The 15,571-nt window shown below is 48.5% G+C and overlaps 1 protein-coding gene across 1 annotated transcript in view; it reads right to left on the bottom strand.

Annotated features, from left to right (window-relative positions):
• Positions 1–827: 827 nt before the first annotated feature.
• The window catches only part of LOC121564203 (unconventional myosin-XV-like), a 50,690-nt gene continuing 35,946 nt past the window's right edge, over positions 828–15,571 (bottom strand). The window contains exons 10-14 of the mRNA XM_045218097.1: positions 7,376–7,530; positions 7,204–7,249; positions 6,948–7,072; positions 2,596–2,698; positions 828–1,010 (exon numbers count right to left, since the gene is read on the bottom strand). Coding sequence (XP_045074032.1) covers positions 828–1,010; positions 2,596–2,698; positions 6,948–7,072; positions 7,204–7,249; positions 7,376–7,530 — 612 coding nt within the window. The remainder of the gene's footprint in view (positions 1,011–2,595; positions 2,699–6,947; positions 7,073–7,203; positions 7,250–7,375; positions 7,531–15,571) is intronic.

Consider the following 15,571-nt stretch of genomic DNA (forward strand, 5'->3'; position numbering starts at 1 on the left):
GAGGGAGGAGGAGAAGGGGAGGAGGGAGGGAGGGGATGAGGGGTGGGAGGGAGGGAGGAGAGGCGAGGAGGGGAAGGGAGGGGAGGAGGGAGGGAGAGGAGGAGGGAGGGAGGGCGGGAGGAGGAGGGAGGGGGAGGAGAGAGGGAGGGATGAGGGAGGAGGAGGGAGGGAGGGAGGAAGGGAGGAGGGAGGGAGGAGGGAGAGGGAGGAGGAGGTGGGAGGGAGGGAGGAGGAGGGAGGGGAAAGGGGAGGGAGGGAGGGGAGGGAGGCGTGGATAGGGAGGGAGGGAGGGGAGAGAGGGCGGGAGGAGGGTAGGAAGAGGAGGGAGGGGAGGAGAGAGGGAGGAGAGAGGAGGGTGGGAGGGAGGGAGGAGAGGGGAGAGGAGGGAGGCGGGCGGGAGGAGGGAGGGAGAGGGTGGGATCGAGGGAGCAGGGAGGAGGGAAGGAATGAGAGAGGCAGAGAGAGACAGAGAGGGAAGGAGGGAGGGAGAGGTAACAGGCTTCTCAGTAGTTTTACAGTGTATACAGTATGTAATGTGGTGAAAGCATTAGGTTGCCATCGGGTGGTTGTGGGTTCTATACCCTGTCTGGTAACTGAAGTGAGGGTGGTTGAGGGTTCTATACCCTGTCTGTTAACTGTGGTAACTGTAGCGAGGGTGGTTGTGGGTTCTATACCCTGTCTGGTAACTGTAGCGAGGGTGGTTGTGGGTTCTATACCCTGTCTGGTAACTGTAGCGAGGGTGGTTGTGGGTTCTATACCCTGTCTGGTAACTGTAGCGAGGGTGGTTGTAGGTTCCCTTACCCAGGGATCAGGGTAAGAGGTTAGGGTCAGTACCTAGTGAGGAAGCCTCTACAATGGGCCTGTAGTCTGATGATCTTGGTTCTGAACTCCTTGTATCGTTTCCTGACGAAGAACATGCGTGTGTATCTCTGCAGGGTGAGGGCCGCCACCTGACGGACACGCTCTCTCTTAGACTCCAACAACTGGTACACATCCTCCTTCAGAAACAGCTGTAGCGACACACAGAGAGAACAACCAGACATCACTGTTGGACTGTAGTTCCCATTGTTATTGTAAGTGTTGTACAGGAACAGAAGGCAGGTGAAGAGGTTCTGGTCTCTCACCAACACAACACATACTGAATTAACATGCTGACCTTAGTAACGCCTACTTGGTAGGCCCTGGGTCGGAGGGTTAGGTATAGATGGTTACCCTAGTAACGCCTACTTGGTAGGCCCTGGGTCGGAGGGTTAGGTATAGATGGTTACCTTAGTAACTCACTTGAGTAGGCCGGGTGGAGGGTTAGGGGTTGGTATAGATGGTTACCTTAGTAACTCCCTACTTGGTAGACCCTGGGTCGGAGGGTTAGGGGTTAGGTAGATGGTTACCCTAGTAACTTCTACTTGGTAGACCCTGGGTCGGAGGGTTAGGGATTAGGTATCGATGGTTACCTTAGTAACTCCCTACTTGGTAGACCCTGGGTCGGAGGGTTGGGTATAGATAGTTACCTTAGTAACTTCTACTCGGTAGGCCCTGGGTCGAGAGGGTTAGGGTTAGATAGATGATTACCTTAGTAACCTACTTGGTAGACCCTGGGTTGGAGGGTTATAGGTTGGGTATAGATGGTTACCTTAGTAAATCCTACTTGGTAAGCCCCGGGTTGGAGGGTTAGGGGTTAGGTATAGATGGTTACCTTAGTAACTCCTGCTTGGTAGCCCTGGGTCAGGAGGGTTATAGGTTAGGTATAGATGGTTACCTTAGTAAATCCTACTTGGTAGGCCCTGGGTCGGAGGGTTATAGGTTAGGTATAGATGGTTACCTTACGCTAACTCCTACTTGGTAGGCCCTGGGTCGGGAGGGCTATAGGTTAGGTATAGATGGTTCCCTTAGTAAATCCTACTTGGTAGGCCCTGGGTCGGAGGGTTTAAGGTTAGGTATAGATGGTTACCTTAGTAACTCCTACTTGGTAGGCCCTGGGTCCGGGAGGGCTATAAGGTTAGGTATAGATGGTTCCCTTAGTAAATCCTACTTGGTAGGCCCTGGGTCGGAGGGTTATAGGTTAGGTATAGATGGTTACCTTAGTAACTCCTACTTGGACGCCCTGGGTTGGAGGGTTGTAGGTTGGGTATAGATGGTTACCTTAGGCAAATCCTACTTGGTAGGCCCTGGGTCGGAGGGCTAGGTTAGGGTATAGATGGTTTCTTAGTAAATCCCTACTTGGTAGGCACTGGGTCGGAGGGGTTATAGGTTAGGTATAGATGGTTACCTTAGTAACTCTACTTGGTACGTCCTGGGTCGGAGGGTTATAGGTTAGGTATAGATGGTTACCTTAGTAACTCCTACTTGGTAGGCCCCGGTCGGAGGGTTGGGGGTTAGGTATAGATGGTTACCTTAGTAACTCTCCTACTTGGTAGGCCCTGGGTCGGAGGGGTAGGGGTTAGGTATAGATGGTTACCTTAGTAACTCCTACTTGGTAGGCCCTGGGTCGGAGGGTTAGGGGTTAGGTATAGTGGTTACCTTAGTAACTCCTACTTGGTAGGCCCTGGGTCGGAGGGCTATAGGTTAGGTATAGATGGTTCCCTTAGTAACTCCTACTTGGTAGGCCCCGGGTCGGAGGGGAACCAGTTTGCTGAGCATGATGACACAGTTCTCCCCATCAGGAGCTGGAGGCTGCTTCAACCCCACCAGAGACTTAAACCTGACACACACACACACACACACACACACACACACACACACACACAGGTTAGAGGAGGCTGTCCCCACCAGGGACTGATACAAATCAAATCACAATTCATTTGTCACATATACGTGTTTAGCAGATGTTATTGCGGGTGTAGCGAAAATGCTTGTGTGCTTCTAGCTCCGACAGTGCAGTAATATCTAACAAGTAATATCTAACAATTTAACAACATATACCCCAATACACACAAATCTAAGTAAGGAATGGAATTAAGAATATATACATATAAGGACGAGCGATGTCAGAGCGGCATGGACTAAGATACAGTAGAATATTATAGAATAGAATGCAGTATATACATATGAGATGAGTAGTGCAAGATATGTAAACATTATTAAAGTGACTAGTGTTCCATTTCTTAAAGTGGCCAGTGATTTCAATAGGCAGCAGCAGCCTCTAATGTGCTAGTGATGGCTGTTTAACAGTCTGATGGCCTTGAGATAGAAGCTGTTTTTCATTCTCTTGGTCCCAGTTTTGATGCACCTGTACAGACCTCGCCTTCTGGATGATAGCGGGGTGAACAGGCCGTGGCTCGGGTGGTTGATGACCTTGATGATCTTTTCTTTTTGGCCTTCCTGTGACATCAGGTGTTGTAGGTGTCCTGGAGGGCGGGTAATTTGCCCCCGGTGATACGTTGGGCAGACCGCATCACCCTCTGGAAAGCCTTGCGGTTGCAGGCGCGGTGCAGTTGCCGTATCAGGCGGTGATACAGCCGACATGATGCTCAATTGTGCATCTGTAAAAATTTGTGAGGATTTTAGGTGCTCAAGCCAAATTTCTTCAGCCTCCTGAGGTTGAAGAGGCTCTGTGCGCCTTCTTCACCACACTGTCTGTGTGGGTGAACCATTTCAGTTTGTCAGTGAAGTGTACGCAAAGGAACTTGAAGCTTTCCACCTTCTCCACTGCTTGGGTCCCGCGTCGATGTGGATAGGGGTGCACCTCTGCTGTTTCCTGAAGTCCACGATCATCTCCTTTGTTTTGTTGACGTTGAGTGAGAGGTTATTTCCTGGCACCACACTCCCAGAGCCCTCACCTCCTCCCCTGTAGGCTGGTCTCATCATTGTTGGTAATCAAGCCTACTACTGCTGTGTCGTCTACAAACTTGATGGTTGAGTTGGAGGCGTGCATGGCCACCAGTCATGGTGAACAGGGAGTACAGGAGGGGCTGAGCACGCACCCTTTGGGGCCCCAGTGTTTAAGATCAGCAAAGTGGAGGTGTTGTTTCTTACCTTCACCACCTGGGGCGGCCCGTCAGGAAGTCCAGGACCCAGTTGCACAGGGAGGGGTTCAGACCCAGGCCTCGAGCTTAATGATGAGCTTGGGAGGGTACTATGGTGTTGAATGCTGAGCTATAGTCAATGAACAGCATTCTTACATAGGTATTCCTCTTGTCCAGATGGGATAGGGCAGTGTGATGGCGATTGCATCGTCTGTGAATCTATTTGGGCGTGTAAGCAAATTGAAGTGTGGTCTAGGGTGGCAGGTAAGGTAGAGGTGATATGATCCTTGACTAGTCTCTCAAAGCACTTCATGATGACAGAGGTGAGTGCTACGGGCGATAGTCGTTTAGTTCAGTTACCTTTGCTTTATTGGGTACAGGAACAATGGTGGCCATCTTGAAGCATGTGGGGACAGCAGACTGGGATAGGGAGAGATTGAATATGTCCGTTAAACACACCAGCCAGCTGGATCTGCGCATGCTCTGAGGATGTGGTTAGGGATGCCGTCTGGGCGGCAGCCTTGCAGGTTAACACGTTTAAATGTTTTACTCACATCGGCCACGGAGAAGGAGAGCCCACAGTCCTGCTGGTAGCGGGCAGCGTCGGTGGCACTGTGTTATCCTCAAAGCGGGCGAAGAAGGTGTTAAGCTTGTCCGGAAGCAAGACATCCGGTCTCGAGACGTGGCTGGTTTTCCCCTTTTGTAGTCTGTGATTGTCTGTAGACCTGCCGCATCGTCTCGTGTCCCTGAGCCGTTGAATTGCGACTCCACTTTGTCTCTATACTGATGTTTTGCATGTTTGATTGCCTTACTGGAGTGAATAACTGCACTGTTTCGTATTCTGCCATATTCCCAGTCACCCTTGCCATGGTTGAATGCGGTGGTTGCTTTCAGTTTTCGCAAACGCTGCCATCTATCCACGGTTTCTGGTTAGGGTAGGTTTTAATAGTCACAGTGGGTATGACATCTCCTATACACTTCCTGATAAACTCAGTTACCGTATGCAAGGTATTCGTCTAAATTATATTCGGAAGCTACCCAGAACATATCCCAGTCCGCGGGATCAAAACAATCCTGAAGCGTGGATTCCGATTGGTCAGACCAGTTGGATAGTCCTTAAGCACTGTATTTCCTGTTTGAGTTTCTGCCTATAGGAGAGGAGAAGCAAAATGGAGTCGTGGTCAGATTATGCCCTAAAGGTGGACGGGGGAGGCCTTGTAAGCATCCCGGAGGTTTGAATAACAGTGGTCCAGTGTTTTAAGCAGGGCGAGTACTACAGTCGATATGTTGATAGAACTTCCCAGCCTAGTCCTCAAATTTGCTTTGTTAAAATCCCCAGCTACAATAAATGCAGCCTCGGGATATGTGGTTTCCAGTTTGCAGTAAAGTCCAGTAAGTTCTTTGAGGGCCGCGTGGATCGGCTTTGAGGGGGATATACACGGCCGTGACTATAACCTAATAAAATTATCTTGGGAGATAATATGGTCTGCATTTGATTGTGAGGTATTCTAGGTCGGGTGAACAGAAGGACTCGAAGTTCCTGTATGTTACTACAATTACACCATGAGTCGTTAATCATGAAACACACACCTCCGCCCTTCTGCTTCCCGGAGAGATATTTATTCCTGTCTGCGCGATGAACGAGAACAGCTCTGGCTGGACCGATTTCGACAGAGTATCCCGAAAAGCCATGTTTCGTGGAAACAAAAGTATGTTAGAGGCCCTGATGTCTCTCTGAAAGAAATCCTTGCTCTGGCTCAGCTGCGACTTTGTTATCCAAAGACTGAACATTAGTGAGTAATATACTTGGAAGCGGTGGTTGGTGATGCACACCTCCTAAGTCGAACCAGCAGGCCGCCTGAGTGCCTCTCCTCTGCCAGCGATTTTGGGTCGGCTCTGGAATCAGTTCAATTGCTCTGGGGAGCGAAGAAAGTATCTGCTTCGGGGAAGTCGTATTCCTGGTCGTAGTGCTGGGTAGTTTTGGTGAGTTACCGTCGCTCTGAAATCCAATAGTTCTTCCCGGCTGTATGTAATGACAAAAACATTTCCCTGAGCTAATAATGTGAAAAAATAATACATAAAAACAACGTTTCCTCCGTGGCGCCATCTGACCCGAGATGTAGACAGGGGTATGGGTGTGAGTGTTACCTGAACAGGAAAGACGTTGAAGGCAAGTCTTTGTTTCACGGAAACATGGCTTTTCGGGATGCTCTGTCGAAATCGGTCCAGCCAGAGGGGTTCTTAGCCTCCTGTAGCTCAGTTGATAGAGCATGGCGCTTGGCCAAGCGCCAGGATTGTGGGTTCGGATTCCCACGGTGGCCGGTATGAAAAAGGTATGCACTCACTAACTGTAAGTCGCTCTGGATAAGAGCATCTACTAAATGACTAAAAATGTCAAATGTAAATGTAAGTCTAACAGGATTATGTTACCCGAACAGGAAGACGTTGAAGGCCAGTCTAACAGGATGCATGTACCTGAACAGGAAGACGCGTTGAAGGCCAGTCTAACAGGATGTATAGTTACCTGAACAGGGAAGACGTTGAAGGCCAGTCTAACAGGATGTATGTTACCTGAACAGGAAGACGTTGAAGGCCAGTCTAACAGGATGTATGTTACCTGAACAGGAAGGACGTTGAAGGCTAGTCTAACAGGATGTGTTACCTGAACAGGAAGACGTTGAAGGCCAGTCTAACCAGGATGTATGTTACCTGAACAGGAAGACGTTGAAGACCAGTCTAACAGGATGTATGTCACCTGAACAGGAAGACGTTGAAGGCCAGTCTAACAGGATGTATGTTACCTGAACAGGAAGACGTTGAAGGCCAGTCTAACAGGATGTATGTTACCTGAACAGGAAGACGTTGAAGACCAGTCTAACAGGATGTATGTTACCTGAACAGGAAGACGTTGAAGGCCAGTCTAACAGGATGTATGTTACCTGAACAGGAAGACGTTGAAGGCCAGTCTAACAGGATGTATGTTACCTGAACAGGAAGACGTTGAAGACCAGTCTAACAGGGTATCCCTCTCTCCGGATCCTGATGGTCTCCAGGATACCAGAATACCTCAGCTGCCTGCTGACTAGCTCCGTCTCAAACACACCTGGCTCCTACATATACACACACACACACAGACATGCACACACACACACAGACACACACATATATTACACAGACATAATATGGCAAATACCAATGATGTCGCTGTTGAACTCCACCACACTGTGATGTGGATGCCTACCTTCTGACTGTTTGGCTTAATGCAGCGTATAAACGAGGAGTTGCACCTGTCAGGAGAAAGAGAAAGATTCAGTGGCAATAACTCCACCTCTTCATTTCCCTCTGATCTTTTCTCACTCCTCCTCCTCCTCCTCCTCCTCCCTTTAATATATGAAGAAGAATCAGAAGAACACCTCTGCATCTTGTCTACCAGCTCCAGTAGTGATAGGGTGAACTTGGTGGAGACGGTGGGGGGCTGGTGTCTCCGGGTCACCGTGCTGCTCTTCCTCACGTGACCTCTATGCTGACCTACGACCTCCGCGTGAACCAGGAAGAGGTTGGCCACCATCTGGAGAACACACCATAGACTTAGATAGACATTGGCATCAGTGTACCTGTCCCATTATTGCATCTGTGAGAGCATGGGGGCAGGGGCCGTTGGGGCCATCTCCATTCTGAAGTAGGCCGTTGAGGCCATCTCCATTCTGAAGTAGGCCATTGAGGCCATCTCCATTCTGAAGTAGGCCGTTGAGGCCATCTCCATTCTGAAGTAGGCCATTGAGGCCATCTCCATTCTGAAGTAGGCCATTGAGGCCATCTCCATTCTGAAGTAGGCCGTTGAGGCCATCTCCATTCTGAAGTAGGCCATTGAGGCCATCTCCATTCTGAAGTAGGCCGTTGAGGGCATCTCCATTCTGAAGTAGTCCATTGAGGCCATCTCCATTCTGAAGTAGTCCATTGAGGCCATCTCCATGTTGAAGTAGTCCATTTTCTTATTCTACTACTTCTATTAGTTGGTAAACAAACTGAAAGGGTGCATACTGCCCCCTGGAGGGTGTTGTCTGAACAGGTATAAAGCCAAGGTTAGTGATTTACTGCCACCTGGAGGGTGTTGTCTGAACAGGTATAAAGCCAAGGTTAGTGATTTACTGCCCCCTGGAGGGTGTTGTCTGAACAGGTATAAAGCCAAGGTTGGTGTTTACTGCCCCCTGGAGGGTGTTGTCTGAACAGGTATAAAGCCAAGGTTGGTGTTTACTGCCCCCTGGAGTTATGGAATGTTTGCTCACAAGTATAACTCATTGGCTGATCCCTCCCATGACTGAAACTTAAGTTGATCTCAGATGGTTTATCTGGGGCCAAGTTAACCTTCCCTTTCATGTAAGAAAGTCATGACCATGATGCTTTTAGGGAAAGAGGTTCGTTTTGTACATGTATTAAACTGTGAGTTTGACCAATTCCAGTCCCCTTGCTGAGGGCGTCCGGGGTCCTCCCGGATAATTTTTATGTAGAAGGACTAAGAAGTTTAAAAAGAAAATTCTACTCCAAAATTAATGAAAAAAATATATATATAAAATATAATTTGCACCTCCAGAAATGAGCCCAATAAACATATTGGTAAAAATGATATATTGGACCATGCATCTAGCCTAAGGTCTATATCAGATGTGCTGTTAGCAGTTAGCATCATCACCTGTAGCCGAACTGATGAAGCATAATGGCTATAGAATGTACATCAGCTGAAGCTGTCTGAGTCTTTACCAGCAGCTACAGTAGGCTACACACCTCTGTCTGAGTCTTTACCAGCAGCTACAGTAGGTTCCACACCTCTGTCTGAGTCTTTACCAGCAGCTACAGTAGGTTACACACACCTCTGTCTGAGTCTTTACCAGCAGCTACAGTATGTTACACACCTCTGTCTGAGTCTTTACCAGCAGCTACAGTAGGCTACACACCTCTGTCTGAGTCTTTACCAGCAGCTACAGTAGGTTACACACCTCTGTCTGAGTCTTTACCAGCAGCTACTGTAGGTTACACACCTCTGTCTGAGTCTTTACCATCAGCTACAGTAGGTTACACACCTCTGTCTGAGTCTTTACCAGCAGCTACAGTAGGTTACACACCTCTGTCTGAGTATTTACCAGCAGCTACAGTAGGTTACACACCTCTGTCTGAGTCTTTACCAGCAGTTACACACCTCTGTCTGAGTCTTTACCAGCAGCTACAGTAGGCTACACACCTCTGTCTGAGTCTTTACCAGCAGCTACAGTAGGTTCCACACCTCTGTCTGAGTCTTACTACAGCAGCTACAGTAGGTTACACACCTCTGTCTGAGTCTTTACCAGCAGCTACAGTAGGCTACACACCTCTGTCTGAGTCTTTACCAGCAGCTACAGTAGGCTACACACCTCTGTCTGAGTCTTTACCAGCAGCTACACACCTCTGTCTGAGTCTTTACCAGCAGCTACAGTAGGTTACACACCTCTGTCTGAGTCTTTACCAGCAGCTACAGTAGGTTACACACCTCTGTCTGAGTCTTTACCAGCAGCTACAGTAGGTTACACACCTCTGTCTGAGTCTTTACCAGCAGCTACAGTAGACCACACACCTCTGTCTGAGTCTTTACCAGCAGCTACAGTAGGTTACACACCTCTGTCTGAGTCTTTACCAGCAGCTACAGTAGGCTACACACCTCTGTCTGAGTCTTTACCAGCAGCTACAGTAGGTTACACACCTCTGTCTGAGTCTTTACCAGCAGCTACAGTAGGTTACACACCTCCGTCTGAGTCTTTACCAGCAGCTACAGTAGGTTACACACACTCTGTCTGAGTCTTTACCAGCAGCTACAGTAGGCTACACACCTCTGTCTGAGTCTTTACCAGCAGCTACAGTAGGTTACACACCTCTGTCTGAGTCTTTACCAGCAGCTACAGTAGACTACACACCTCTGTCTGAGTCTTTACCAGCAGCTACAGTAGACTACACACCTCTGTCTGAGTCTTTACCAGCAGCTACAGTAGGTTACACACCTCTGTCTGAGTCTTTACCAGCAGCTACAGTAGGTTCACACCTCTGTCTGAGTCCTTTACCAGCAGCTACAGTAGGTTACACACCTCTGTCTGAGTCTTTACCAGCAGCTACAGTAGACACCTCTGTCTGAGTCTTTACCAGCAGCCACAGTAGGTTACACACCTCTGTCTGAGTCTTTACCAGCAGCTACAGTAGGTTACACACCTCTGTCTGAGTCTTCCCCACCAGCAGCTACAGTAGACTACACCTCTGTCTGAGTCTTTACAGCAGCTACAGTAGGTTACACACCTCTGTCTGAGTCTTTACCAGCAGCTACACACCTCTGTCGAGTCTTTACCAGCAGCTACAGTAGACTACACACCTCTGTCTGAGTCTTTACCAGCAGCTACAGTAGGCTACACACCTCTGTCTGAGTCTTTACCAGCAGCTACAGTAGGTTAACACCTCTGTCTGAGTCTTTACCAGCAGCTACAGTAGGTTTCACACCCTCTGTCTGAGTCTTTACCAGCAGCTACAGTAGGTTACACACCTCTGTCTGAGTATTTACCAGCAACTACAGCAGGTTACACACCTCTGTCTGAGTCTTTACCAGCAGCTACAGTAGACTACACACCTCTGTCTGAGTCTTTACCAGCAGCTACAGTAGGTTACACACCTCTGTCTGAGTCTTTACCAGCAGCTACAGTAGGTTACACACACCTCTGTCTGAGTCTTTACCAGCAGCTACAGTATGTTACACACCTCTGTCTGAGTCTTTACCGCAGCTAGTAGGTTTCACACCTCTGTCTGAGTCTTTACCAGCAGCTACAGTAGGTTACACACCTCTGTCTGAGTTCTTTACCAGCAGCTACAGTAGGTTACACCTCTGTCTGAGTCTTTACCAGCAGCTCAGTAGGTTACACCTCTGTCTGAGTCTTTACCAGCAGCTACAGTAGGTTACACACCTCTGTCTGAGTCTTTACCAGCAGCTACAGTAGGCTACACACCTCAGGCTGAGTCTTTACAAGCAGCTACAGTAGACTTTGCACCTCTGTCTGAGTCTTTACCAGCAGCTACAGTAGACTACACACCTCTGTCTGAGTCTTTACCAGCAGCTACAGTAGGTTACACACCTCTGTCTGAGTCTTTACCAGCAGCTACAGTAGGTTACACACCTCTGTCTGAGTCTTTACCAGCAGCTACAGTAGGTTACACACCTCTGTCTGAGTCTTTACCAGCAGCTACAGTAGGTTACGCACCTCTGTCTGAGTCTTTACCAGCAGCTACACACCTCTGTCTGAGTCTTTACCAGCAGCTACAGTAGGTTACACACCTCTGTCTGAGTCTTTACCAGCAGCTACAGTAGGTTACACACCTCTGTCTGAGTCTTTACCAGCAGCTACAGTAGACTACACACCTCTGTCTGAGTCTTTACCAGCAGCTACAGTAGGTTACACACCTCTGTCTGAGTCTTCTACGGCAGCAGCTACAGTAGGTTACACACCTCTGTCTGAGTCTTTACTAGCAGCTACAGTAGGCTACACACCTCTGTCTGAGTCTTTACCAGCAGCTACAGTAGGTTACACCTCTGTCTGAGTCTTTACCAGCAGCTACAGTAGGTTACACACCTCTGTCTGAGTCTTTAACAGCAGCTACAGTAGGTTACACACCTCTGTCTGAGTATTTACCAGCAGCTACAGCAGGTTACACACCTCTGTCTGAGTCTTTACCAGCAGCTACAGTAGGTTACACACCTCTGTCTGAGTCTTTACCAGCAGCTACAGTAGGTTACACACCTCTGTCTGAGTCTTTACCAGCAGCTACAGTAGGCTACACATCTCTGTCTGAGTCTTTACCAGCAGCTACAGTAGGTTAAACACCTCTGTCTGAGTCTTTACCAGCAGCTACAGTAGGTTACACACCTCTATCTGAGTCTTTACCAGCAGCTACAGTAGACTACACACCTCTGTCTGAGTCTTTACCAGCAGCTACAGTAGGTTACACACTCTCTGTCTGAGTCTTTACCAGCAGCTACAGTAGGTTACACACCTCTGTCTGAGTCTTTACCAGCAGCTACAGTAGGTTACACACCTCTGTCTGAGTCTTTACCAGCAGCTACATTAGGTTACACACCTCTGTCTGAGTCTTTACCAGCAGCTACTAGGTTAAACACCTCTGTCTGAGTCTTTACCAGCAGCTTCAGTAGGTTACACACCTCTATCTGAGTCTTTACCAGCAGCTACAGTGACTACACACCTCTGTCTGAGTCTTTACCAGCAGCTACAGTAGGTTACACACCTCTGTCTGAGTCTTTACCAGCAGCTACAGTAGGCTACACACCTCTGTCTGAGTCTTTACCAGCAGCTACACACCTCTGTCTGAGTCTTTACCAGCAGCTCAGTAGGTTACACACCTCTGTCTGAGTCTTTACCAGCAGCTACAGTAGGTTACACCTCTGTCTGAGTCTTTACCAGCAGCTACAGCACCTCTGTCTGAGTCTTTACCAGCAGCTACAGTAGGTTACACACCTCTGTCTGAGTCTTTACCATTAGCTACACACACCTCTGTCTGAGTCTTTACCAGCAGCTACAGTAGGTTAACACACCTCTGTCTGAGTCTTTACCAGCAGCTACAGTAGGTTACACACCTCTGTCTGAGTCTTTACCAGCAGCTACAGTAGGCTACACACCTCTGTCTGAGTCTTTACCAGCAGCTACAGTAGGCTACACACCTCTGTCTGAGTCTTTACCACAGCTACAGAGACTACACACCTCTGTCTGAGTCTTTACCATAGCAGCTGAGCAGTAGGTTACACACCTCTGTCTGAGTCTTTACCAGCAGCTACAGTAGACTACACACCTCTGTCTGAGTCTTTACCAGCAGCTACAGTGGGTTACACACCTCTGTCTGAGTCTTTACCAGCAGCTACAGTAGGTTCCACACCTCTGTCTGAGTCTTTACCAGCAGCTACAGTAGGTTGCACACCTCTGTTTGAGACTTTACCAGCAGCTACAGTAGGTATACACCTCTGTCTGAGTCTTCTACCAGCAGCTACAGTAGGTTACATACCTCTGTAAGAGTCTTTACCAGCAGCCACAATAGGTTATACACCTCTGTCTGAGTCTTTACCAGCAGCTACAGTAGGTTACACACCTCTGTCTGAGTCTTTACCAGCAGCTACACACCTCTGTCTGAGTCTTTACCAGCAGCTACAGTAGGTTACACACCTCTGTCTGAGTCTTTACCAGCAGCTACAGTAGACTACACACCTCTGTCTGAGTCTTTACCAGCAGCTACAGTAGGTTACATACCTCTGTAAGAGTCTTTACCAGCAGCCACAATAGGTTATACACCTCTGTCTGAGTCTTTACCAGCAGCTACAGTAGGTTACACACCTCTGTCTGAGTCTTTACCAGCAGCTACACACCTCTGTCTGAGTCTTTACCAGCAGCTACAGTAGGTTACACACCTCTGTCTGAGTCTTTACCAGCAGCTACAGTAGGTTACACACCTCTCTGTCTGAGTCTTTACCAGCAGCTACACACCTCTGTCTGAGTCTTTACCAGCAGCTACAGTAGGTTACACACCTCTGTCTGAGTCTTTACCAGCAGCTACAGTAGGCTACACACCTCTGTCTGAGTCTTTACCAGCAGCTACAGTAGACTACACACCTCTGTCTGAGTCTTTACCAGCAGCTACAGTAGGTTACACACCTCTGTCTGAGTCTTTACCAGCAGCTACAGTAGGTTACACACCTCTGTCTGAGTCTTTACCAGCAGCTACAGTAGGCTACACACCTCTGTCTGAGTCTTTACCAGCAGCAGTACAGTAGGTTACACACCTCTGTCTGAGTCTTTACAAGCAGCTACACACCTCTGTCTGAGTCTTTACCAGCAGCAAAAGTAGGTTACACACCTCTGTCTGAGTCTTTACCAGCAGCTACACACCTCTGTCTGAGTCTTTACCAGTAGACTACACACCTCTGTCTGAGTCTTTACCAGCAGCTACAGTAGGTTACACACCTCTTTCTGAGTCTTTACCAGCAGCTACAGTAGGCTACACACCTCTGTCTGAGTCTTTACCAGCAGCTACAGTAGACTACACACCTCTGTCTGAGTCTTTACCAGCAGCTACAGTAGGTTACACACCTCTGTCTGAGTCTTTACCAGCAGCTACAGTAGGTTACACACCTCTGTCTGAGTCTTTACCAGCAGCTACACCTCTGTCTGAGTCTTTACCAGCAGCTACAGTAGGTTACACACCTCTGTCTGAGTCTTTACCAGCAGCTACAGTAGACTACACACCTCTGTCTGAGTCTTTACCAGCAGCTACAGTAGGTTACATACCTCTGTAAGAGTCTTTACCAGCAGCTACAGTAGACTACACCTCTGTCTGAGTCTTTACCAGCAGCTACAGTAGGTTACACACCTCTGTCTGAGTAATTACCAGCAGCTACAGTAGACTACACACCTCTGTCTGAGTCTTTACCAGCAGCTACAGTAGACTACACACCTCTGTCTGAGTCTTTACCAGCAGCTACAGTAGACCACACACCTCTGTCCGAGTCTTTACCAGCAGCTACAGTAGGTTACACACCTCTGTCTGAGTCTTTACCAGCAGCTACAGTAGTTACACACCTCTGTCTGAGTCTTTACCAGCAGCTACAGTAGGCTACACACCTCTGTCTGAGTCTTTACCAGCAGCTACAGTAGGTTACACACCTCTGTCTGAGTCTTTACCAGCAGCTACAGTAGGTTACACACCTCTGTCTGAGTCTTTACCAGCAGCTACAGTAGGTTACACACCTCTGTCTGAGTCTTTACCAGCAGCTACAGTAGGTTACACACCTCTGTCTGAGTCTTTACCAGCAGCTACAGTAGGCTACACACCTCTGTCTGAGTCTTTACCAGCAGCTACAGTAGGTTACACACCTCTGTCTGAGTCTTTACCAGCAGCTACAGTAGGTTACACACCTCTGTCTGAGTCTTTACCAGCAGCTACAGTAGGTTCCACCTCTGTCTGAGTCTTTACCAGCAGCTACAGTAGGTTACACACCTCTGTCTGAGTTGAGGCTGCTGTGGTGCTCATTATAGACTATTTAATTCCCGTAATCTGACCATCGAGTGTCTTCAACAATCCTGCATGTCAGTTCAGTGCACAGCGTAACAGAGAAAATAAAAATATTTGACAATACATTTATTTGTAAATATATTTAGTAGAAAATACACGCTTCTGTCTGTATTAGGCTAGGTCATCTCCAAACCCCCCTAGAACCTCCTGTCCAGCCTGGTCGTAGTTCTAACCCCTAGTCCCCTAACCCCAACCCCAACCCTAGTCCCTAACCCCTAACCCCTAGTCCCTAACCCCTGGTCCCTAACCCCTGGTCCTAACCCTGGCCTAACCCCTGGTCCCTAACCTAACCCCTAACTCTCCCAACATCCCTAACCCCTAGTCCTAACCCTAGTCCCTAACCGCCCCCTAGTCCCTAACCCCTAGTCCCTAACCCCTAGTCCCTAACCCCTAGTCCCTAACCCTCCTACCTTGTTCTTGCTGTGGCTGAACAGATCCAGAACCTCCTGTCCAACCTGGTTGTAGTTCTAACC

The sequence above is a fragment of the Coregonus clupeaformis genome, unplaced genomic scaffold (assembly GCF_020615455.1).
Source record: "Coregonus clupeaformis isolate EN_2021a unplaced genomic scaffold, ASM2061545v1 scaf1356, whole genome shotgun sequence".
NCBI lineage: Eukaryota > Metazoa > Chordata > Actinopteri > Salmoniformes > Salmonidae > Coregonus > Coregonus clupeaformis.